General features: G+C 42.5%; 1 protein-coding gene across 2 annotated transcripts in view; it reads right to left on the bottom strand.

Moving 5' to 3' along the window:
- Positions 1-1,597: 1,597 nt before the first annotated feature.
- The window catches only part of LOC132825993 (zinc finger protein 239-like), a 31,011-nt gene continuing 5,526 nt past the window's right edge, over positions 1,598-27,082 (bottom strand). For both annotated transcript variants that reach the window (XM_060841692.1, XM_060841693.1), the window contains exon 2: positions 1,598-4,374. In XM_060841692.1, the coding sequence (XP_060697675.1) occupies positions 3,398-4,258 (861 nt within the window). In that variant the 5' untranslated portion in view covers positions 4,259-4,374 and the 3' untranslated portion in view covers positions 1,598-3,397. The remainder of the gene's footprint in view (positions 4,375-27,082) is intronic.

The raw sequence follows: 27,082 nt of genomic DNA on the forward strand, positions 1-27,082 counted from the left end.
CTGAGGATGGATGCGTTGTCCCAGTCGAAGTGGTATCCTCATCTGTATGTAAAGATACCAGTGAGGGTCATGTATTTTTGTGGTTAGTTGATTTCATGTATCCTGGTGGCTAGTTTTCTGCCCGTTTGTCCAATGTAGTGTTTCTTACATTTCTGGCAAGGTATTTTGTAAATGACATTAGCTTTGCTTGTTGTCTGTAGAGGGTCCTTCAAGTCCATTAGCTGCAGTTTTATTGTGTTGATGGTAAGGACAATATTGGCAAGGTAGGTGTCCTATGCCTTACCACCGACTTCACCTTCAACAACAAAACCTGCAGACAAACAAACAGAACACCCATGGGATCTCTGTCATCAGGTTCTTACCAGAGGCAGTAATGCTGACACTCAAAAGAAACAGCTCTACCAACCATCCAATCCAAACTTTGGGTGTGCTACGTGGATGACACCTTTGTCATCACTAATAAAACAAATTAGAGGAAACCTTTAAGACCATCAATAATACCCTTACTGGCACAAAATTCATCAGAGTAAAATAATAACAAACAGCCATTTTGAGATGCTGCAGTAGAGTGAACAGCTAGTGGGGAATTTCAAATCAACATCTGCAGGAAAACAATACACACAGGCCAAATTATAAACTACAGAAGCAATCATCCCAACATCCACAAACAAAGCTGCACTGGAACATTACTTCAATGAGACACACACTGCAGCACAGAGGACCTACGAAGAGCAGAGGAAAATCACCTATATAGTATATCCAAAATGAGTGGGTAGTCAATAAACTAAGTCCACCGATTTCTCAGCAAAAACCCAAACAAGCAGACAAAACACGACCAGAAACCCAGGCCACTCTCCCCTACATCAAAGACAGCTCGGAAATGATTGCCAAACTACACACACACACAAAAAACAGCAACTAATGAAATTGAAGGACCTGATACAGACAAGTAAAACTAACGCCATTACAAAATACTTTGTAAGAACTGTTAACAGACATTACATTGGACAAACAGGCAGAAAACTAGCCACAAAATTACATGACTCACTCTCACTAGTATCCTTATATACAGATGAAGAAGGACACCACTTTGACTGGGATAAACATCCATCCCAGAACAAGCCAAAGAGAAACACGTGAGAATTCCTGGAACTCTATCAACAAACACATTGGCTTGGATCCCATTTACCACTTTCTGAGAAAAACCAACAGGAAATGACATCACCACAGAAAATGGCATCACCAACCCAAGGAAGCCTAAACACAAATAAAAAGCAGGCCATACCACCAGTTTTTCATCTGGAGACTCACTGAAGATGTTATTTCGTATGTTAATGAAACGTCTGAAACCAAAGCCAGTGAGTAAACCTGCATCCAGAACCTCAACCCCGAGCTACAAATCTACTCAAAACTCACTAATCTCTCGAGACCTTAAATTCCGATGGACTGTATCTCCAGCTCCTGCAGCACCTCTCTTTAAATAGATCTGTCGGAGAAGTTAGCCCAATAAAGCAGAGAGCACACAAAATCAGTTCGAGTGAAATCGACAAGCAGTTTATTACAAACGATATCGCTTGAAGAGAAATTGACTAGGTTGACATAGAACAGGTAAATCAAGGATTCTCTTCCTCGAGCTAAGGAAGAAGCCAGTTTTCATAATAATCTTGTACAGTAAGGCTAATTAGAAATGGGGAAAATACAATGTATCTGGAAATGGAGTAATCCAGTTACAATGATGCTAATTGGTAAAGAGCTATTGGATGAGTGTCCTGATTCTCAATACAATGCAACATTTTGACAGTGTCAACCGGTTTGGAACTTCCATTCCTCTTCGCAGGTAGGTGCTAACATTTCCTCTGAAATGGTATTCCTCTTGTCTTGTCCTGGGAGCAATGCTCTTGGTGGTGCCTCTCTGACTGGTTCTTTGTGTGGCTTTGGCACTGCTGCGTTGTGAAACTGCTCTTGGGGCTTTGAGATAGCTGTGTTGCTCTGACATTCTTAGTGGGTGCTGGGAAGTGTATTCCCTTGTCTGAGAGTGTTGTGAAGTTTCACTTGTCGGCCTGTTTGGTACCTGTTGAGGCATTCTGGGTGTTTTTGGTATAGTTTGGCCACATTTGCTTTCCCATGTTCTGTGGGGCCTATTATGGATTGGCAGGGTGGCAGATCTTTTCCCACTAGATTGTAATTTCATCTTTCCTCTTCTTAATCAGAAGCGTTATATTTTACACTTGCTCTGCGGATTCTATTGTAGTTTTAGCAAAATAAAGTTGATTACTTTTACACGCAAAATGATATTGTGGCTGTTTTTAAACCAGGCAAAACCTTGACCTCTGTAGCTTAAATCCTGAACAAGGTATAAAATTCCATAACTTAAATGCAGTTAAGTTTACCATTATGAAGTCACGTAATCAAGTCACCTTGCAGGTGGTCGAGACAGTAACCACCAGCTTTGCACTACAGATTAAAAGACTCATCTTTAAGATTAGGACATTTTATGGGTAGGATAAATTTCAATACTTTTATGTGGTGCAACTCTCAGACAATCTGTCTTTGTAAGCTTATTGCACAACAGTTTCACAGTCCAGCCTCACCAAGTGGTCCACGAAGTGTTGATTACCTGGTTGACTGTCTTCAGAGGAAACATCTGACAAATTACTTTTAATTCTAATAACATTATATCTGCCATCCTTATTGGACTGCTCACAGTCACGACATATACATGTACATACGTGCAAAAACTTATTTTTAACCAACTTATAACAATAAATATTCAGAAAAGCAAATGACCCAAAATTGACCACTTGGCCACTCCATGACAAATATTTCCTCCTGCCTTTAAAATATTGATTCATTACAATGTTCTGCATCCTGTCAATTAGTCAAATCTACATCATTGCTGTTACTATCCATTCCATGAGTTCTAATTTTGTTCACAAGTCTATTGTAACTCACTCTGTCAATTTCCTTTTGAAAGTTCGGCACACTACATCAACAGCACGGGGAGATCCATCTTCCCTGTTACCGCTTTGATAACACCAGGAAAGTAGTGAGACAATATTCCCTTAAGGTTATGCTGTCTTTTCTTAATTAGCCAGTTGTTCTCCATTTGTTTAACCCAAATTAATGTTTCCAAGTTTCAAAATGAAAGAAACTCATCTAATGCCAGTGTAATGTTTATAAATCCTCAATTTACTAGTATTATTACAAAGTTGTCAGAATTGATAACAGACTCTGCAATTTCCACTCTCACATCCCTGATTATCCTTGGATGCATCTTCTACAGTCTCAGTTGATAATTAACTTTAACAATAGAAAACATTCTATACCGCCTCCTTATCAATCATTAACCACTCGAGTGTCTGACTGAACAACAAAATCCAAAGTCTGCAGTCACTTTTCAATTTGCTGATGTTTCACAAATGGGTAACTGAGGGGATCTCTTCTCACACTGGGAACAAGGAAATGGCCTCTCTCCAGTGTGAACTCGCTGGTGAACTGAGAGTTGAGATGACCTTTTGAACCCAGACCTACAGTGAGAGCATCTAAATGGTCTTTCATCAGTGTGAACACGTTGATGGAACATCAAGTCCCCAGAACTTTTATAGCACTTTCCACAGTCTGGGCACTTAAAAGATCTCTCTTCATTGTGAACATGCTGGTGTCTCAGTAGGTCAGATGAGACCGTAAATCCTCTCCCACACTCAGAGCAGGTAAATGGCCTCTCCCCTGTGTGGACTCGCTGGTGTGACAGCAAACTGGATAACTGAGTGAATCCTTTCCCACACACAGAGCAGATGAATGGCCTCTCTCCAGTGTGAACTCGTTTATGTTTTAGCAAATTGGATGAGTGAGTGAACCCCTTCCCACACTCAGTGCAAATAAATGGCCTCTCCCCAGTGTGAACACGGTGATGTTCCAGCAGGTGGGTTGACTGAGTGAATCCTTTCCCACACTGAGAGCAGGTGAATGGTCTCACCCCTGTGTGGACTCGCTGGTGTTTCAGGAGATGAGTTGATTGAGTGAATCCTTTCCCACATCTGGTGCAGGTGAATGGCCTCTCCCCAGTGTGACTGCGTCTGTGCATTTCCAGCTTTGAAGGGGATTTAAATCCCTTCCCACAGTCCCCGCATTTCCATGGTTTCTCCCCAGCAGGATTACACTTATGTTTCGACAGACCAGATGATTGCCTGAAACCTCGTCCACACAAAGAACACACATATGGTTTCTCCTGACACTGAATGGTTCTTTTTCTTTCCATGCTCAAAATTCAATGATATTCAGGTACTGGTAAATTGGCCAACTCTGTCAGATCCTGATGGGATGTTTGGTTTCAGACTCCAAACTGTAGCGATCTCTTCTTAGTACCCTGTGAAACTGATTTAAATAGAAAAGGGTGAATGAGACAAAAGCCATAAAAACACAAAGGTGGATTGTGAAATTGAGCTGAATGAAACAGACAATTTGTGAGGCTAGCCCTTGGAAAAAGTGACCATGAAAGCTTCTGATTGATAAAAGCCCAAATGATTAACAAAGGCCACCTGTCTGTCCTACACAAGCCTTTGGTGGCTCTGGGAGGAGATGAAGAGAGGAGTAGGAGCAATGGATCTTACAAATCTACAACTTGATCGGAACTTTGACAACATCCCAAACTCACTGTACAAGTATCAGAATGTAGCTTTTCTGTGAACACTATAACCTCCAAGTTCATGCGCAAGTCACACAGCATCCTAAATGAGCAGAAATTTCCAATATTTAAATATTGAGAAAGCTTAAGCCTCTGACTTCAATCCCTGCGCACAACTGCATGACCTCACCATGTACTACATTCCTCATTGGTTCAGAAAGATGCTCGAGTGCTCACAACAAAGGTGAAATATTTCACCGAGTTGAGCTTGCAACCATACATCCCCCTCATCAGGACCACCTATTTCCACCTCACCTCACTTCATATAGTTTTAACACATCTGTCGCTCACCCATTCCTTTCTTACCTCTCAAATATGTGGCCTCACTGTTGCTACCACTCTGTAACTTTGAGTGCATCCAAATCTCTGCTGCTCATGTGTTGACTCACACCAAGTCCAGTTAACCCATCATCCCTGTATTCAGCGACCTACAAAAGCTATTGTTTAAAAAGTACTAACATTTTATCTTGTTGTTCTCATTTTCCTTCCTGGTAATCATTATATCTGTTTCTGTGTTCCCTTCCAGTCACAGAACGCTTAGATATTCGTTCTATTAGAAAGCATTGGAGGCTGCGCCACTGAAATTATCAGGGTAAAATTAGATCAATTTCTGGTGACATGGATATAAACGGAGATGACAGCAGACAAGTGAAGACGGCAACCAGACTTTGGATGGTATTATTGAATGACAGAGCAGGTCTGATGGACCATATTGTCTGGTTCTGCTCTGAATTCTTACAGTCCTATCTTTGCAACTCAACTAATTCCACCTCTTCTAACATTCCAGATGTTCATTGCTCTATGATTAGTGGCCTTCTTTTACCTACCAATGCCAAAACTCTGGTATCTCCTTCCAAAACATCATCTGCTTTATTATCCTTCCTCAAGATATTCAGTGAAACCAATCTGACACCAATGAGTTATTCACCTGCCTCAGTATTGCTTCTGTATCTCTGTTTTGCAATATTTTGTTATGAGAGCAATTAATTATACATACAAACTTGTGATACTGACAGACAGACAGCAGAAGTTAGAAAATGTTGGGGAGGACATTAAGGAGGGCAGAAGTTAAACACAAGTAATGAATGGACATGGATTCAGATCCACAATAATGGAGTTACACTAGCCCAGAGTCAAGGAATTTATCAGATCTAATAGACCACAGTGCTAAAACTTCTAAATTGTAGATGAATGGTCAAAAATAACTCCTCTGAAACAATATCAACTTTCAGTTTTGTAACCTCCTGCCAGTAGCTGAAAAAAAACCATCAGAAATACTGGAATCAGAGAAAAATCTCAGTTAAGAAAATCCCCAGGGAGTGATGGTACTTTGCAGTTGCATGATGCTATCACAGTCAATGTTACTCCTTGGAGGATGAGACTGAGGAGTTAACAGTGGGAAATACAGAAATAATAGCGACACTGAAACAAGATTTTGCCTCAGTACTCATGGGGGAGGACACGAGTACAGATAGTTCCAGGTGATGCAGATGTTATAGAAAGGGAGCATCTTAGAACAATCACTATTATGAGGAAAAATGTACTGAGCAAACTATTGGGATTGAAGGCAGACAATTCACAAAATCTGATGGTTGACATCTTAGATCTTGGGGAAAGTGACAGGACAGACACTGGATCCATTGGTTATAACTTTCCAAAATTCCCCGGATATTAGAAGTGTTCGACAAGAATGGAAAAGTGTTAATATAACACCTTATTCAAAAAAAGAGGGAGGCTGAAATTGATTAAAAAAAAACTAACATGTCTCATTAGGAAATTGTTGCATTCCATCATTAAGAAAGTCATAATAAGACATTTGAAAAGCCAGAACATAATTCATCAGAGTCAACATAGTTTTATAAAGATCAAATAGTTTGACTGATCCGCTAGAGAGTTTTGAAGAGGTACCAAGCAAACTAGATAACGGGGATCCTGCAGATGCTTTACATCTGGACTTCCAGATTGCACTTCATAAAGGTACCACACAATAGGTTAATACATAAGGTAAGATAACATGGGGTTCATGATTGTTTATTATCTTGGATGGAGAATTGGCTAATGAACAGAAAGCAGAGATCAGTGGGAAGGGTTCTTTTGTGGTTGGCAAGTTATAACTAATGGTGTGCCAAGGGATTCATCCACAGGAGTTAACTATTTAGTGCATATAATTCATGACCTGGATGCAGGTACAGAAGGTACTATTAGCCAAACGTGCAATGAATATTAAAATGGGTGGTAAGATAAGTTGCAATAAATAAGAAACACACAAATGGTCATGGATAAATTAGGTGAATGGGCTAAAATATGGTGGATGAAGTTTAATGTGGATAAGTGTGGGTTTGTCCATTTTGGAAGAAGGAATAGAAAGACAATTTATTACCTAAATGGACAGAAAATTCAGGGTGCTAGTCTGCAGAGGAATCTATATGACCTCATGCATGAAATCGCAGAAAAGGAGTCTGCAGGTACAGCAAGTAATAAGGACTCTACTCCCTACAGCTCACTGTAGCAAGGAACTCTAAAGTCTCATGATCTTCTGAGCGAACACTTTCCTTCTCTTCCGAGTCTTAAACTGGCATCCTTAATCTGAGACCATGCCCTCTCATTCTAGACTCTCCCAAGAGGGAAACATTCTTCCTTATTTATAAGGTCAAGCCCCTTAAAAATTGTGTTTGTTTCAATTAGATTAGATTACTGACTTAGTGTGGAAACTTCGGCCCAACAAGTCCACACCGACCCACCGAAGTGCAACACACCCAGACCCCATTCCCCTATATTTACCCCTTCACTTAATACTACGGGCAATTTATCATGGCCAATTCACCTAACCTGCACATTTTTGGACTGTGGGAGGAAACCAGAGCACCCGGAGGAAACCCGCGTAGACACAGGGAGAATGTGTAAACTCCACACACAGTCAGTCGCCTGAGACGGGAATTGAACCCAGGTCTCTGGTGCTGTGAGGCAGCAGTGCTAACCACTGTGTCACCGTGCCACCCACAATTATACACCTTTTTCTTCTACACTCCACTGGGTAAGTTACCCAAGCTGGGTGGCCTCATAAGGTAATTCCTCCAACCAGGGAGCATCCTAGAGAACCTTCTCTAAGCTGCCTCTAATGCAACAATATATTTTCTTTAATAATCAGGCCAAAACTGCCCACAGTAATCTTGATGTAGTCTCACCGGCACTTCGTGCAGTTGCAGTTAAAACTTCCTTACTCTTATTTCAAGGGGTTGCCGTATAAGGGCCAACATTTTATTAGCTTTCCAGATTATTTGCTGCATCTATGTACCAGCTTTCCATATTACATGCACAACTACAAATCTCTATATTGCAGCTTGTGTAATGTTTTTCCATTTAAATGATAATCCGTTTTTTTGTTCTGCCTTCCACAATGAACAACTTCATATTTTACCACATCATCCTCCATTTGACAAGTTTTTGCCCACTGACATCTCTCTGTAAACTTTCTATCCCCTTCAAAGCCTGGCATCTGCAAATTTTGCTGCAGTGCATTCACTTCCTTCCTCCAAGTTACTTATATTGTAAAACAGTTGTGGTCCCAGCACTGCTCCCTGTTGAGCTCCACTGATCATTGATCACCAGCCTGAGAAGGTACCCCTTATCACTACTTTCTCCCCCTCAGCCAGTTCTTTCACCAAGCCAATATACTACTCCCAACATCATGGGATCTTATCTTATAACTTTACCTTTTGCAAAATATCTTGTCAAATGCCTTTTGGAAATCTAAATGCACCACATCTACTGTTCCCCTCTTTTTCTGAAGAGGGCAAAGGGTGGTGGATTTAAAATAGGCAGGAGGAGAAAGTATTTCTCTCAAACGTCATGAATCTGTGGGAACTATTACCCCAGAATGAAGATACTGAGTAAATTTAAGGAGGACATCTATGGATTTTTAATTAGCAATCAGCTGAAGAATTATGGAAAACATACAGGAAAAGTGGAGTTAATGCTAAGTTGATCACACTGAATGGCAGAGCAGGCTCAAGGGGCTGAATTATCCACACTTGTTCCTAGATCCTACGTTGCTAACTGCAGTAACTGACTCCATTTAATAATGCAATACCTTCTCCTCACTTAAATCCTTCACTGTTTTGCCTGAAGATCCTATATCCCAGAATATTAAGTTGCCAACTGTTGATCTTGCTCAAATCCCAAGACCAATTTTTAAAAACATGTATTCGCAAAATGGACTAAAAGCATCCCAGAGAAATATTTGTTCTGAAAGCAGTTATTACATCATATGCAAGACTTCCATGTGCAAAGTGGTCATTCCAATAATCTACCACTCTGTACAATCAGAAATTCCTGAACCTGACTGGGTTTCAAAGGCCTCAGGATTAAACTCAGCAGCTCTTCCACCATCACCATTCCAACGAAAATTGAGACATCATCAGGCCTATCGGCTCTTCTTCTATCTCCATTCCAGGTCAAACTAATTCAACAAATGCTTTCAAAATAGAAGTGGATAAACACCTGAAGTGAAAAAAAAACTTTGTTGGGCTACAATGAAAAGAAGGGAAGTGAAATTGACTGATTTGCACTGACAGGCAGCCGGCAGGGCTGTGAGAAATGGCCTCCTTCGATTCTGTAATCATTCCACGAATCTGTGAAAAAGGATCTAAATTGGGAAATGGAGTAAACCTTAGGAAACAACAATACACTATTGCAAATCAGCTTTTAATTGGTGTTTGTGTTTCTAGGAGAAAGTGAGGACTGCAGAATGCTGGAGATCAGAGCTAAAAAATGAGCTGCTGGAAAAGCGCAGCAGGTCAGGCAGCATCCAAGGAGCAGGAGAATCGACGTTTCAGGCATAAGCCCTTCTTCAGGAAAGTTCGTATTTCTAGACCTGGTTCTATGGACAATCCTTGGAATAAAACAAGAAAAATATTGCAGATGTTGAACATCTGAAACAAAAAAAAATGAAATCTCAGAGAATTCAGCCGAGTATTTGTACAGAAGGCAACAGTTAACAAAAAAAGGGCATGCAGAATGAATATGGTGAGTGAAAATAGTACAAATATGATGCTTTACATTAGCTCAGCAGGGGACGATAAATAATTGCTAGTTCAGGAATCAATTCTTGACCTTGACAAGATAAAGATGATGAATCAGCAGCACATAATCAGGAGATGGATAGCAATGGAAAGCTCATTTAAATCACACTTGGTAACAATAATAATATAATACCAGAAAAAATTAAAATACACCTGGCATTAAAGCAAAGTAACTTACACAATGGCAAAGAGCTGATCATGATGAGAAGAGTAAAACAAAACTGTACAATAAGCCCAGAGTGATGCAATGAGAACACAGCACAAAAAACTTATGAATTAATAAGTTAATTCATCAATAATACTCACTTCTGAAGCAATTTCATTGATTTCAAATTTAATATCTCCTGCTAGATGTCACAGCTGGAAAAGGTAGCAGAAGAACTAGCTAAATAAAAATCACATTGTAAAATGAGATTACAAAAATGATAATGTCAATTAAATTTGAAATTCAGGGGATACAAATGTTTCCCTTAGCTGGAGTGTGCCATATGTAAATCTTTGCTTTCTAAATCCCATTGAAAGGATCCCATCCAAAATCACATCATTGTTTTACAGACAAGGAATTTTAATTGCAAGCTTAGGTCGGAGACACTGTGGTGGAAGAAAGATTTGAGAGAGGAGCTCAAGTTTAGAGTACAGTGTATTAAGTACATAAATAGAAGCTACAGGATGAAGTTGTGTTCCTGTTACGTGATCCTTCTCCTGGAATGACCAGTGAAGTTTTTGTATTGTATTGAGGTTGAGAGTGATGTTGTATCAATGTAAGCTTTTCAGGTTTTATTTTTAAGTTGACAACAATCCTCACTGTTCCTGCTTTAGTGTTCTCTGGTGATTTGAACTTATGCACATTCTCAGATCACTTTGCTTGACTAAAAGGAGGAATAGTCCCATGACGGATCCTGAAAGACAACTGTTTACATTCCTACGTCTGTGTAAAATAAGCAGCATGACCGTTCAACCCATTACCATCAAATGTCCTCTAAGGCACTTTACTGAAGTTACATGTCTTCAAAGAAATTATGTCTTTCTGTCACTGTTCCAAACTATTTCCTGAATTTTCAAGAACAATTATCATCACAGCATTGACCAAAATCCATCTGCCTCTAGATTACAATTCAACTCCCAAATGTTCCACACTTTTAATCACAACTAACATTTTTTGTTTCTTTGCCATTCAAGAAACTCTGGAAGTGTTTGCCCTACCATTTGACTGTCTGAAATACTGTATCTCTTTTTCAAAGGTAGCTACAATTTTCCATGCCAAACTTGGACTCCATTATGGCTGAAAATGTGTTGCTGGAAAAGCACAGCAGGTCAGGCAGCATCCAAGGAACAGGAGATTCATCTCCATCTCCAGCATCTGCAGTCCTCACTTTCTCCTTTGCCTCCATTATATCTGACATGGGCGGTTCTGGAAAGGCTGATGCAAACACATTCAAAAGTAACTTTTAAAAGGACATTTTGAATATTTGTTGTGGTTCTGTTCGCCGAGCTGGAAGTTTTTGTTGCAAACGTTTCGTCCCCTGGCTAGGCGACATCATCAGTGCTTTGGAGCCTCCTGCGAAGCGCTTCTTTGATGTTTCTTCCGGTATTTATAGTGGTCTGTCCTTGCCGCTTCCGTGTGTCAGTTTCAGCTGTCCGCTGTAGTGGTTGGTATATTGGGTCCAGGTCGATGTGTTTGTTGATGGAGTTTGTGGATGAATGCCATGCCTCTAGGAATTCCCTGGCTGTTCTCTGTCTGGCTTGCCCTATGATAGTAGCGTTTTCCCAGTCGAATTCATGTTGCTTGTTGTCTGCGTGTGTGGCTACTAGGGATAGCTGGTCGTGTCGTTTCGTGGCTAGTTGATGTTCATGTATGCGGATTGTTAGCTGTCTTCCTGTTTGTCCTATATAGTGTTTTGTGCAGTCCTTGCATGGTATTTTGTATTTTTTCTTTTAGTGCCGTTTTTTTTGCGAAGTGTTGTCCTGTTCTGTCCTATAGTGATAGCCTGTTCTATGGTCTGGGTCCATTCCTGATTAGTGGTTTTTAAAATTAACGACTTTTGGCGCGCAATTTCTTGCTTGTATTTGTGCAGTCGGTTGTGAGCGTCTGTGATCATTACCTGGACCATCAAGAAATTGCGCGCCAAAAGTCGTTAATTTTAAAACCCACTAATCAGGAATGGACCCGGACCATAGAACAGGCTATCACTATAGGACAGAACAGGACAACACTTCGCAAAAAAAAAAACGGCACTAAAAGAAAAAATGGACAAACTAACCCACAAACAGGAGGACACTACAACACACACCTGGGTTAAAAACCTCTCCCACAGACAGCTCACAGACATGGAAAGAACTATACTGGCCAAGGGACTCAAATACAACTACAGGGATGCCAACACAGCAGACTTCCTAGCAGCACTAGAATGCACACTCAGGAACAATGGACTGACAGAAGAGACACAACAAACAGTGAGACAAACGGTCGTACCTATGATGATAAGAAAACGACATACACATAACCTCAACACCAAGGAGAGGGAAGCACTGAAAGCACTGAAAAATGACAAGAACATAATCATACTACCGGCAGATAAAGGCAGAATGACGGTCATCTTAGATAAATCAGACTACATCAATAAAGCACAACAACTACTCGCAGACACCAACACCTACCAAATGAAGGATTCCAACCCCACACCACAACTCACCAATAGAATAATCAACACACGAAGGAATCTACAAAAAAAACGGATAGATAACCAATGCGGACCAGCAAAGAATGAAACCTGAAAGCAACAACACCCCCAGATTCTACGGACTACCCAAAGTACACAAACCAGACATCCCACTCAGACCCATAGTATCACTACCAGGGACACCAGCATACAAACTGGCCAAAGAACTACAACAAAAACTGAAACACCTAGTCAGCGGATCCAAACACTCCATACAATCAACACAGGAATTCTTGGACATCATCAGGAATACACACATAGACAAAGAAGAAACCATGGTATCATTCGACGTGACGGCACTGTTCACATCGATTGACAAAACCCTAGCCAGAGAAACAATAGCCAACCTACTGGACATACATAACAGAACACAGGAGGCCGAACCTATCAACAAGGACGGCATACTTAAACTACTAGACCTGTGCCTCACCACACACTTTACATTCAACAATCAGATATACGAACAAATCAACGGAACACCCATGGGATCACCAATCTCGGGACTCATAGCAGAGGCAGTTATGCAAAGGTTAGAACATACAGCCCTACCACAAATCCAACCCAAACTCTGGATCAGATACGTCGATGACACCTTTGTAATCATCAAAAACACAGAAATAGAAAAAACACACCGAATCATCAACGCCACACTCACAGGAATACGATTCACGAGAGAAGAGGAAAAGGATAGCCAACTCCCATTCCTAGACGTGTTAGTAGAGAGAACACCCAACGGAGAATTTACCACAAGGGTACACAGGAAACCAACGCACAGACCAAGTCCTAAACTATGAAAGTAACCACCCCAACACACACAAAGGAAGCTGCATCAGGACACTATTCAAAAGAGCCACAACACACTGCAGTACACCAGAACTGCGAAAAGAGGAAGAGGAACACCTATACAAGGTATTCGCCAAAAACGGATACCCACGCAACTTTATCACCAGATGCCTAAGAGATAGACCACGGAACGAGGACATGCCACAACCAAAAGGACTAGCCACACTACCATACGTCAGGAGCGTCTCAGAACTGACAGCCAGACTACTGCGACCCTCAGGTCTCATAACAGCACACAAGCCAACTTCCACACTCAGACAACAACTCACTAGAACAAAGGACCCAATAGCCAGCACGAGCCAAACTAACGTAGTTTACAAAATACCATGCAAGGACTGCACAAAACACTATATAGGACAAACAGGAAGACAGCTAACAACCCGCATCCATGAACATCAGCTAGCCACAAAACGACACGACCAGCTATCCCTAGTAGCCATACACTCAGACAACCAGGAACATGAATTTGACTGGGAAAACACTACCATCATAGGACAAGCCAGACAGAGAACAGCCAGGGAATTCCTAGAGGCATGGCATTCATCCACAAACTCCATCAACAGACACATCGACCTGGACCCCACATACAAACTACTACAGCTGAAACTGACACCCGGAAGCGGCAAGAGCAAACCACTATAAATACCGGAAGAAACATCAAAGCAGCGCTTCACAGGAGGCTCCAATAGCACTGATGATGTTCCCTAGCCAGGGAACGAAACGTTTGCAGCAAAAACTTCCAGCTCGGCGAACAGAACCACAACAACCCGAGCTACAAATCTTCAACCAGACTTTAGATATCCTTGACTTCTGCACTAGGTAGGGAATTCCACACATTCACAACCCTTTGGATGAAAACGATTCAGTTCTTAATCTGCTCCTCCTCATTTTAAGGCTCGGCCCCCTAGTTCTAGTTCCACCCACCAGTTGAACCAACCTCCCTGCTTCTATTCTATCTATTCCCTTCATGTGTTTCTATAAGATCCCATCCCCATTCCAATCAGTATAATCCCAATCTACTTAATCTCTCCTCTTAAGGCAACCTTCTCAATTCCAGAATCAACATAGTGAACCTCCTCTGCACCCTCTCCATTGCCAGAATATCCTTCCTCAAGTAAGGAGACCAAAACTGCATGTAGTGCTCTAGGTTGTGGCCTCACCAGCATCTGTAACATAACCTCCCTGTTTTAAAACTCCATCCTTCTAGCAAATGAGGAACAATATTCCATTTGCCTTCTATATTACCTGCTACACCTGCAAACCAACATTTTGTGATCATGCACAAAGACACCCACCCCTCTGCACAGCACCTACCAGGCCCCTGCTCACTCATGTAATCTAACTATACCCCTCTGCAGACTATACCCCTCTCAGTGTCATCTCCACATTTTGTTCTATTACTCACGTTAGTGTCACCTGCAAAATTGATACACCACATTTGGTCCCTAACTCTAAAATACCCCTGTAAATTGTAGACAATTGCAGTCCCAACACTGATCCCTGAGAATCACCAACCACAAAAACACTCATTTATCCCTATAGTTTGCTTCCTGTTATTTAACCAGTCCTCTATCCATGCTAATACATTACCTTGTATAACATAATACTTTTATGTTATGCAGTGCCTTGTCAAATGCCTTCTGAAAATCCAAAACAAATCACTTACCCTAATTTACAAAAAACAGAAAAATTTCTTACAGTAGATACTGTTATTAATTTACGTATCTATCCAGGTTATTTTAATAACTGAAACACTCCATTCCTGGCAACATGCTGTTAATTTTTTTCTGAACCCTCTCCAGTTTAATAATGTCCACTTTATAACAGGGTGACCTGAACTGCACACAGTACTCCAGAAGGAGCCTCACCAATGTCCCAACTCCTATACTCAAAGGTCTGAGCAATAAAGGCAGACGTGCTGAAACACCTCCTTAACCAGCCTGTCTAACGTGCGAGACAAATTTCAAAGAATTATGTACCTGAACCCCTAGGTGCCTGTATTCTACAATACTACCCAAGGCCCTCTAAAGTTCTGCCCTTATTTGTTTTACCAATATGCAACACTTCACATTTATCCAAATTAAATTCCATTTGCCACTGCTGACTTCATTGAACCAACTGACAATCAACATCTCTTTGTAACCTTAGATAATCATCTTCACTGCCCATCACACCACCAATTTTGGTTCATCTGTGAACTTATTAACCAAGGCTCCTGTATTCTCATCCAAATCATTTATATAAATGACTAACAAAAGTGAACCCAGTAACAATTCCTGTGGAATATGGCAGGTCATAGGCCTCCAGTTTGAAAAATAACCCTCTTACCTATACTATAAAACCAACTTTGTATAGAGTTTGCAAACTCACTCAATGCCATGTGATCTAACTTTACTAATTAGTCTACTCTGCAGTACCTTATCAAAGGCTTCACTCAAGCCCAAGCAGACAAAACTAAACTACAGCTTTAATTGGTCTGACATATGTTTCTGACCCTCTGCCCTAAACAACCTTTTATGGTTACTTCCTCAAAAAACTCCGGAGCAGCTGGGGCCCAAGCTATTCCCAATTCCTGTGATACCCTACTAGTCACCGCACACCACTCAGAAAAAGACCCCTTTCTTCTGACTCTTTTTCCCAGTTGTCATCCAGTTCTCAATCTATTTCAATCCCATGTGCATTGATACTGCACACTCAGATTTTATGTGCAACTTCATTGAAAGCCTTCTGACTGTCCCAACAATCCACATGAACTGGGCATCCTCTCATCCAGTCCATAGAACATAGAACATAGAACAATACAGCACAGAACAGGCCCTTCGGCCCACGATGTTGTGCCGAACATCTATCCTAGATTAAGCACCCATCCATGTATCTATCTAATTGCCGCTTAAAGGTAGCCAATGATTCTGACTCTACCACTGCCACGGGCAGCGCATTCCATGCCCCCACCACTCTCTGGGTAAAGAACCCACCCCTGACATCTCCCCTATACCTTCCACCCTTCACCTTAAATTTATGTCCCCTTGTAACACTCTGTTGTACCCGGGGAAATAGTTTCTGACTGTCTACTCTATCTATTCCTCTGATCATCTTATAAACCTCTATCAAGTCACCCCTCATCCTTCACCGTTCCAACGAGAAAAGGCCGAGAACTCTCAACCTATCCTCGTACGACCTATTCTCCATTCCAGGCAACATCCTGGTAAATCTTCTCTGCACCCTCTCCAAAGCTTCCACATCTTTCCTAAAGTGAGGCGACCAGAACTGCACACAGTACTCCAAATGTGGCCTAACCAAAGTCCTGTACAGCTGCAACATCATTTCATGACTCTTGAATTCAATCCCTCTGCTAATGAACGCTAATACACCATAGGCCTTCTTACAAGCTCTATCCACCTGAGTGGCAACTTTCAAAAGATCAATGTACATAGACCCCAAGATCCCTCTGTTCCTCCACCTGACTAAGAACCCTACCGTTAACCCTGTATTCCGCATTCTTATTTGTTCTTCCAAAATGGACAACCTCACACTTGGCAGGGTTGAACTCCATCTGCCACTCCTCAGCCCAGCTCTGCATCATATCTAAGTCCCTTTGCAGCCGACAACAGCCCTCCTCACTGTCCACAACTCCACCAATCTTCGTATCATCTGACCCACCCTTCGACTCCCTCATCCAAGTCATTAATAAAAATTACAAAACAGCAGAGGACCCAGAACTGATCCCTGCGGAACTCCACTTGTAACTGGGCTCCAGGCTGAATATTTACCATCTACCACCACTCTCTGACTTCGACTGGTTAGCCAGTTTTCTATCCAATTGGCCAAATTTCCCTCTATCCCATGCCTCCTGACTTTCCGCATAAGCCTACCATGGGGAACCTTATCAAATACCTTACTAAAATCCATGTACACTACATCCACTGCTCTACCCTCATCCACATGCTTGGTCACCTCCTCAAAGAATTCAATAAGACTTGTAAGGCAAGACCTACCCTTCACAAATCCGTGCTGGCTGTCCCTAATCAAGCAGTGTCTTTCCAGATACTCATAAATCCTATCCCTCAGTACCCTTTCCATTACTTTGCCTACCACAGAAGAAAGACTAACTGGCCTGTAATTCCCGGGGTTATCCCTATTCGGTTTTTTGAACAGGGGCACAACATTCGCTACTCTCCAGTCCCCTGGTACCAACCCCAATGACAGTGAAGACGAAAAGATCATTGCCAACGGTACTGCAATTTCCTCTCTTGCTTCCCACATAATCCTAGGATATGTTGTGGTTCTGTTCGCCGAGCTGGAAGTTTTTGCTGCAAACGTTTTGTTCCCTGGCTAGGGAACATCATCAGTGCTATTGGAGCCTCCTGTGAAGCGCTGCTGTGATGTTTCTTCTGGTATTTATACTGGTGCGTTCTTGCCGCTTCCGGGTGTCAGTTTCAGCTGTAGTAGTTTGTATGTGGGGTCCAGGTCCATGTGTCTGTTAATGGAGTTTGTGGATGAATGCCATGCCTCTAGGAATTCCCTGGCTGTTCTCTGTCTGGCTTGTCCTATGATGGTAGTGTTTTCCCAGTCAAATTCATGTTCCTGGTTGTCTGAGTGTATGGCTACTAGGGATAGCTGGTCGTGTCGTTTTGTGGCTAGCTGATGTTCATGGATGCGGGTTGTTAGCTGTCTTCCTGTTTGTCCTATATAGTGTTTTGTGCAGTCCTTGCATGGTATTTTGTAAACTACGTTAGTTTGGCTCGTGCTGGCTATTGGGTCCTTTGTTCTAGTGAGTTGTTGTCTGAGTGTGGAAGTTGGCTTGTGTGCTGTTATGAGTCCTAAGGGTCGCAGTAGTCTGGCTGTCAGTTCTGAGACGCTCCTGACGTATGGTAGTGTGGCTAGTCCTTTTGGTTGTGGCATGTCCTCGTTCCGTGGTCGATCTCTTAGGCATCTGGTGATAAAGTTGCGTGGGTATCCGTTTTTGGCGAATACCTTGTATAGGTGTTCCTCTTCCTCTTTTCGCAGTTCTGGTGTACTGCAGTGTGTTGTGGCTCTTTTGAATAGTGTCCTGATGCAGATTCGTTTGTGTGTGTTGGGGTGGTTACTTCCATAGTTTAGGACTTGGTCTGTGTGTGTTGGTTTCTTGTATATCCTTGTGGTAAATTCTCCGTTGGGTGTTCTCTCTACTAACACGTCTAGGAATGGGAGTTGGCTATCCTTTTCCTCTTCTCTCGTGAATCATATTCCTGTGAGTGTGGCGTTGATGATTCGGTGTGTTTTTTCTATTTCTGTGTTTTTGATGATTACAAAGGTGTCATCGACGTATCTGATCCAGAGTTTGGGTTGGATTTGTGGTAGGGCTGTACGTTCTAACCTTTGCATAACTGCCTCTGCTATGAGTCCCGAGATTGGTGATCCCATGGGTGTTCCGTTGATTTGTTCGTATATCTGATTGTTGAATGTAAAGTGTGTGGTGAGGCACAGGTCTAGTAGTTTAAGTATGCCGTCCTTGTTGATAGATTCGGCCTCCTGTGTTCTGTTATGTATGTCCAGTAGGTTGGCTATTGTTTCTCTGGCTAGGGTTTTGTCAATCGATGTGAACAGTGCCGTCACGTCGAATGATACCATGGTTTCTTCTTTGTCTATGTGTGTATTCCTGATGATGTCCAAGAATTCCTGTGTTGATTGTATGGAGTGTTTGGATCCGCTGACTAGGTGTTTCAGTTTTTGTTGTAGTTCTTTGGCCAGTTTGTATGCTGGTGTCCCTGGTAGTGATACTATGGGTCTGAGTGGGATGTCTGGTTTGTGTACTTTGGGTAGTCCGTAGAATCTGGGGGTGTTGTTGCTTTCAGGTTTCATTCTTTGCTGGTCCGCTTTGGTTATCTGTCCATTTTTTTGTAGATTCCTTAGTGTGTTGATTATTCTATTGGTGAGTTGTGGTGTGGGGTTGGAATCCTTCATTTGGTAGGTGTTGGTGTCTGCGAATAGTTGTTGTGCTTTATTGATGTAGTCTGATTTATCTAAGATGACCGTCATTCTGCCTTTATCTGCCGGTAGTATGATTATGTTCCTGTCATTTTTCAGTGCTTTCAGTGCTTCCCTCTCCTTGGTGTTGAGGTTATGTGTATGTCGTTTTCTTATCATCATAGGTACGACCGTTTGTCTCACTGTTTGTTGTGTCTCTTCTGTCAGTCCATTATTCCTGAGTGTGCATTCTAGTGCTGCTAGGAAGTCTGCTGTGTTGGCATCCCTGTAGTTGTATTTGAGTCCCTCAGGAACAATGGACTGACAGAAGAGACACAACAAACAGTGAGACAAACGGTCGTACCTATGATGATAAGAAAACGACATACACATAACCTCAACACCAAGGAGAGGGAAGCACTGAAAGCACTGAAAAATGACAGGAACATAATCATACTACCGGCAGATAAAGGCAGAATGACGGTCATCTTAGATAAATCAGACTACATCAATAAAGCACAACAACTATTCGCAGACACCAACACCTACCAAATGAAGGATTCCAACCCCACACCACAACTCACCAATAGAATAATCAACACACTAAGGAATCTACAAAACGGATAGATAACCAATGCGGACCAGCAAAGAATGAAACCTGAAAGCAACAACACCCCCAGATTCTACGGACTACCCAAAGTACACAAACCAGACATCCCACTCAGACCCATAGTATCACTACCAGGGACACCAGCATACAAACTGGCCAAAGAACTACAACAAAAACTGAAACACCTAGTCAGCGGATCCAAACACTCCATACAATCAACACAGGAATTCTTGGACATCATCAGGAACACCCACATAGACAAAGAAGAAACCATGGTATCATTCGACGTGACGGCACTGTTCACATCGATTGACAAAACCCTAGCCAGAGAAACAATAGCTAACCTACTGGACATACATAACAGAACACAGGAGGCCGAATCTATCAACAAGGACGGCATTCTTAAACTACTAGACCTGTGCCTCACCACACACTTTACATTCAACAATCAGATATACGAACAAATCAACGGAACACCCATGGGATCACCAATCTCGGGACTCATAGCAGAGGCAGTTATGCAAAGGTTAGAACATACAGCCCTACCACAAATCCAACCCAAACTCTGGATCAGATACGTCGATGACACCTTTGTAATCGTCAAAAACACAGAAATAGAAAAAACACACCGAATCATCAACGCCACACTCACAGGAATACGATTCACGAGAGAAGAGGAAAAGGATAGCCAACTCCCATTCCTAGACGTGTTAGTAGAGAGAACACCCAACGGAGAATTTACCACAAGGGTATACAAGAAACCAACACACACAGACCAAGTCCTAAACTATGAAAGTAACCACCCCAACACACACAAACGAATCTGCATCAGGACACTATTCAAAAGAGCCACAACACACTGCAGTACACCAGAACTGCGAAAAGAGGAAGAGGAACACCTATACAAGGTATTCGCCAAAAACGGATACCCACGCAACTTTATCACCAGATGCCTAAGAGATAGACCACGGAACGAGGACATGCCACAACCAAAAGGACTAGCCACACTACCATGCGTCAGGAGCGTCTCAGAACTGACAGCCAGACTACTGCGACCCTTAGGACTCATAACAGCACACAAGCCAACTTCCACACTCAGACAACAACTCACTAGAACAAAGGACCCAATAGCCAGCACGAGCCAAACTAACGTAGTTTACAAAATACCATGCAAGGACTGCACAAAACACTATATAGGACAAACAGGAAGACAGCCAACTATCCGCATCCATGAACATCAGCTAGCCACAAAACGACACGACCAGCTATCCCTAGTAGCCATACACTCAGACAACCAGGAACATGAATTTGACTGGGAAAACACTACCATCATAGGACAAGCCAGACAGAGAACAGCCAGGGAATTTCTAGAGGCATGGCATTCATCCACAAACTCCATTAACAGACACATGGACCTGGACCCCATATACAAACCACTACAGCTGAAACTGACACCCGGAAGCGGCAAGAACACACCACTATAAATACCAGAAGAAACATCACAGCAGCGCTTCACAGGAGGCTCCAATAGCACTGATGATGTTCCCTAGCCAGGGAACGAAACGTTTGCAGCAAAAACTTCCAGCTCGGCAAACAGAACCACAACAACGGACACCCAAGCTACAAATCTTCAACCAGACTTTAAATCCTAGGATATATCCCGTCAGGCCCGGGGGACTTGTCTATCCTCAAGTTGTTCAAAATGTCCAACACATCTTCCTTCCTAACAAGTATCTCTTCTAGCTTACCAGTCTGTTTCACACTATCCTCTTCAACAATACGGTCCCTCTCGTTCGTAAATACTGAAGAAAAGTACTCATTCAAGACCTCTCCTATCTCTTCCGACTCAATACACAATCTCCCACTACTGTCCTTGATCGGACCTACCCTCGTTCTCGTCATTCTCATGTTTCTCACATACGCATAAAATGCCTTGGGGTTATCCTTGATCCTATCCGCCAAGGATTTTTCATGCCCTCTCTTAGCTCTCCTAATCCCTTTCTTCAGGTCCCTTCTGGCTATCCTATATCCCTCCACTGCCCTGTCTGAACCCTGTTTCCTCAACCTTATGTAAGCCTCCTTCTTCCTCTTTACTAGACATTCAACCTCCCTCGTCAACCAAGGCTCCCTCACACGACCATTTCTTTCCTGCCTGATAGGTACATACATATCAAGGACACGTCGTATCTGCTCCTTGAAAGAGTTCCACATGTCCACCACATCCTTCCCTGACAGCCTATGCTCCCAACTTATGCTCCTCAAATCCTGTCTTACAGCATCGTAATTTCCCTTCCCCCAATTGTAAAATCTACCCTCTTGTGCGCACCTATCTCTCTCCATAACCAAGGTGAAAGTCACAGAATCGTGGTCACCATCACCAAAATGTTCACTCACTAACAAGCCCATCACTTGTCCCGGTTCATTACCGAGTACCAAATCCAATATGGCCTCCCCTCTGGTTGGACAATCTACATACTGAGTTAGAAAAGCTTCCTGGACACACTGCACAAACACCGCCCCGTCCAATCTACTTGATCTAAAGAGCTTCCAATCAATATTTGGGAAGTTGAAGTCGCCCATGACTACGACCCTGTGGCTTCTGCACCTTTCCAAAATCTGTTTCCCAATCTGTTTCTCCACATCTCTGCTGCTATTGGGGGGCCTATAGTAAACACCCAACAAGGTGACTGCACCTTTCCTATTTCTGACTTCAGCCCATACTACCTCCAAAGGCAGATCCCCCTCAAACTTCCTTTCTGCAGCCATTATACCATTCCTAATTAACAATGCCACCCCCCCAATCTTACTGAAACATCTGTAACCAGGAACCTCCAACAACCATTCCTGTCCCTCATCTATCCACGTTTCCGTGATGGCCACAACATCGTAGTCCCAGGTACCGATCCACGCCTTAAGTTCACCCAACTTATTTCTGATACTAGTTACATCCACAGGAAAATTCAACATGTTTCATCAAGTGCAATTTCCTCTTTGTCAATCCATGCTGACTCTGCCTGCTCTTTCCACTATCTTCCAAATTGTCTTCCATTATCCCTTTTATAGTGATATCGAGTATTCTTCCCATCACCAATACCATACTAATTCCCTAGTTTCTCTCTGCCTCACTTTTTAAATACTAGGGCTATGTTAGTTACCATCCAATCCACAGGAAACCTTTCAGAGTCTGTAGAATTTTGAAAGATAACCGCCAACAGATCGCTATTTCTAGTGCCACTTCCTTAAGTATTAAGATAAATGTTATCAGGCTCGGGGTATTTATTTGCCTTTAATCCCGCTAGTTACCCTAATATCATTTCCCTATAATTTCTTTCAATTCCTCGTTCCTCTTAAACGCTGTAATTCTCCATGTTTTTGGAATGTAATTTTTGTTCTTCCTTTGTGAAGACAAAACTAAACTACATATTGTATCAATCGGTAATCAAGAGATGAACAATAACCATTAAAGCCATTGCCAATACATTGGAAAAATCCACCTGGTTCACCGATGCTGTCCTTACCCAGTCTGATCAACATGTGACTGCAGACTCACAGCAATGCAGTTAGCTCAACTGCCCTCTGACAATTAGAGATGGGCAATAAATTCTGGCCTAGTCAGTGACACCCACATCCTAGAATTGATGATTTGAAAAAAAAAACTATTGGTTTGTATGATCTCTGCAAACTTGTTATCATATTCCATTTTCCTCGCTTCATCAATTTAAGAAAGGGGGTAAAGAAAAGCCAAGAAACTATAGATCAGTGAGCCTGACGATCAGTGATAAGCATGTTGTTGGAAGGGTTCCTGAGAGATAGGATTTACACTTATTTGGAAAGGCAAGATCTGATTGGGGATTCTGGATTAGAGGTGCTGGCAGCATTCGAGGAGCAGTAAAATCGACATTTCAGGCAAAAGCCCTTCATCAGGAATGCAGGCAGGATACCTGAAGGGTGGAGAGAGGATGTTTGGGGACTCGTCAACTGAGGTAGTATGGGCTGAGGTTAGAAACAGGAAAGGAGAGGTCACCCTGTTGGGAGTTTTCTATAGGCCTCCAAATAGTTCCAGAGATATAGAGGAAAGGGTAACAAAGATGATTCTCGATAGGAGTGAGAGAGACAATTCTGTCATGGGGGACTTCAACTTTCCAAATATTGACTGGGAACACGATAGTACGAGTATTACAGATGGGTCAGTTTTTGTCCAGTATGTTCAGGAGGGCTTCCTGACAGAATGTAGACAGACCAACAAGGGGCGAAGCCACATTAGATTTGGTACTGGGTAATGAGCCCTGTCAGGTGTTAGACTTGGAAGTAGGTGAGCACTTTGGTGATAGTAATCACAATTCTGTTACGTTTACTTTAGTGATAGAAAGGGATAGGTGTATACCACTGGGCAAAAGTTACAGCTGAGGGAAAGGCAAACATTTAGGAAGCATAGGATGGAGAAGGAAACTGCAGGGGATGGGCACATTAGAAATGTAGAGTTTATTCAAGGAAAAGTTCCTGTGTGTCCTAGATAAGCATGTACCTGTCAGGCAGGGAGGAAGCTGTGGAGCGCGGGAGCCGTGGTTTACAAAGGAAGTGGAATCTCTGGTCTAGAGGAAGAAGGCGGCTTATGTTAGGATGAGATACGAAGGCTCAGTTAGGGCATTTGAGGGTTACAAGGTAGCCAGGAAAGACCTAAAGAGAGAGTTCAGAAGAGCCAGGAGGAGACATGAGAAGTTGTTGGCAGATAGGATCAGGGCAAACCCTAAGGCTTTCTATGGGTAATTAAAGAATAAAAGAATGACAAGAGTAAGATTAGGGCCAATCAAGGATAGTAGTGGGAAGTTGTGGACGGAGTCAGAGGAGATAGGGGAAGCACTAAATGAATATTTTTCAACAGTATTCACTCTAGAAAACGACAATGTTGTCGAGGAGATTACTGAGATAGAGGCTTCTTGACTAGGTGTGATTGAGGTTCACAAGAAGGAGATATTAGAAATCCTGCAGAGTGTGAAAATAGATAAATCCCCTGGGACAGATGGGATTTATCCTAGGATCATTTGGGAAGCCACGGAGGAGATTGCCGCGCCTTTGGCATTGATCTTTAAATCGTCATTGTCTACAGGAATAGCGCCAGAAGACTGGAGGATAGCAAGTGTGGTTCCCCTGTTCAAGAAGGGAAGTAGAGACAATCCTGGTAATTATAGACCAGTGAGCTTAACTTCAGTTGTTGGTTAAGTGTTGGGAAAGGTTGAGATAGTATTCTTTTCTAGATAATTATAAATCCTTTGATTAGGGACAGTTAGCACGGTTTTGTAAAGTGTAGGTTGTATGTACCACACAAACCTTACTTTGATGACAGTAAACTGGTTGATGTGGTGTATATGGATTTCAGTAAGGCGTTCGATAAGGTTCCCCACAGTAGGTTATTGTACAAAATGCGGAGGAATGGAATTGTGGGAGACAAAGCAGTTTGGATCAGTAATTGGCTTGCTGAAAGGATTGTGATGCTTAAAGGAGGGTGGTGATTGTTGGGAAATGCTCATCCTGGAGTCCAGTTACCAGTGGTGTACCGCAAGGGTCGGTGTTGTGTCCACTGCTGTTTGTCATTTTTTATAAACAACCTGGATGAGGGCGTAGAAGGGTGGGTTAGTAAGTTTTCAGATGACACTAAGGTCGGTGGAGTGACGAAGGATGTAGAAGGTACAGAGAGACATAGATAAGCTACAGAGCTAGGCTGAGAGGTGGCAAATGGAGTTTAATGTGGACAAGTGTGAGGTGATTCACTTTGGTCGGATTACTCGGAATGCAAAATATTGGGCTAATGGTTAGATTCTGGGTAGTGTAGATGAGCAGAGAGATCTCGGTGTCCAGGTACCCAGATCCTTGAAAGTTGCCACCCAAGTTGACAGGGTTGTTAAGGCATACAGTGTTTTAGCTTTTATTAATAGAGGGATTGAGTTCTGGAACCATGAGGTTGCTACAGCTGTACAAAACTCTAGTGCAGCTGCACTTGGAGTATGGAGTGCAGTTCTGGTCACCGTATTATAAGATGATTGTGGAAGCTTTGGAAAGGGTGCAAAGGAGATTTACTAGGATGTTGCCTGGTATGGAGGCTGTTTTCGTGAGAAGGAAGAAGATTGAAAGGTGACTTAACAGAGACACAAGATAATCAGAGGGTTAGATAGGATGGACAGGGAGAGCCTTTTTCCAAGAATGGTGACCGCGAGCACAAGGGGGCATAGCTTTAAATTGAGGGGTGATAGATATCAGAGGTAGTTTCTTTACTCAGAGAGTAGTAAGGGTATGGAATGCTTTGCCCGCATCGGTAGTAGACTCACCAACTTTAAATACATTTAAGTTGTCATTGGACAAGCATATGGACGCACATGGAATAGTATAGGTTAGATGGGCTTCAGATTGGTATGACAGGTCGGCGCAACATCGTCGGCTGCAATGTTCTATGTTAGATAAATGTGAGGTGCTGCATTGTGGAAAAGCAAATCAGAGCAGGAATTATACACTTAATACTAAGGTCTGCAGGAGCATTGCTACACAGAATTGGCGTGCAGGTTCACAGTTCCTTGAAAGTGGTGTCACAAGTGGGTGGCTCAGTGGTTAGCAGTGCTGCCTCACAGCACCAGGGACCCAGGTTCAATTCCAACCTCGGGCAACTGTCTGTGTTGAGTTTGCACATTCACCCAGTGTCTGCGTGGGTTTCCTATGGGTGCTCCAGTTTCCTCCTACAGTCCAAAGATGTGCAGGTTAAGTGAATTGGCCATGCTAAATTGCCCATAGTGTTAGGTGGATTAGTCAGAGGTAAAAAAGGGAATGGGTCTGGGCGGGTTGCTCTTCTGAGGGTCGGTGTGGTCATGTTCGGCTACAGGGCCTGTTTCCACACTGTAGGTAATCGAATCTAAAAATCTAAAAAAAATTAGACTGGACAGTGAAGGCGGCATTTGGTATGCTTGCCTTTATTGGTTAGTACATTGAGCACAAGGAGCTGAGAGGTCATATTGTGGCTTTTCAGGACATTGGCTGGGCAACTTTTGGGATATTGCATTCAAGTCTAGTCTCCCTGCTATAGGAAAGATTTGAAATTTGAAAGGGTTCAGAAAATATTTATAAGTATTTTACTTGTGTTGGAGGATTTGAGCGACAGAGAGAAGCTGAATAGGCTGGGGAAACCTTCAAGTAGAAAGCATAGGTTTAAGGT

The sequence above is a fragment of the Hemiscyllium ocellatum genome, chromosome 21 (genome assembly GCF_020745735.1).
Source record: "Hemiscyllium ocellatum isolate sHemOce1 chromosome 21, sHemOce1.pat.X.cur, whole genome shotgun sequence".
NCBI lineage: Eukaryota > Metazoa > Chordata > Chondrichthyes > Orectolobiformes > Hemiscylliidae > Hemiscyllium > Hemiscyllium ocellatum.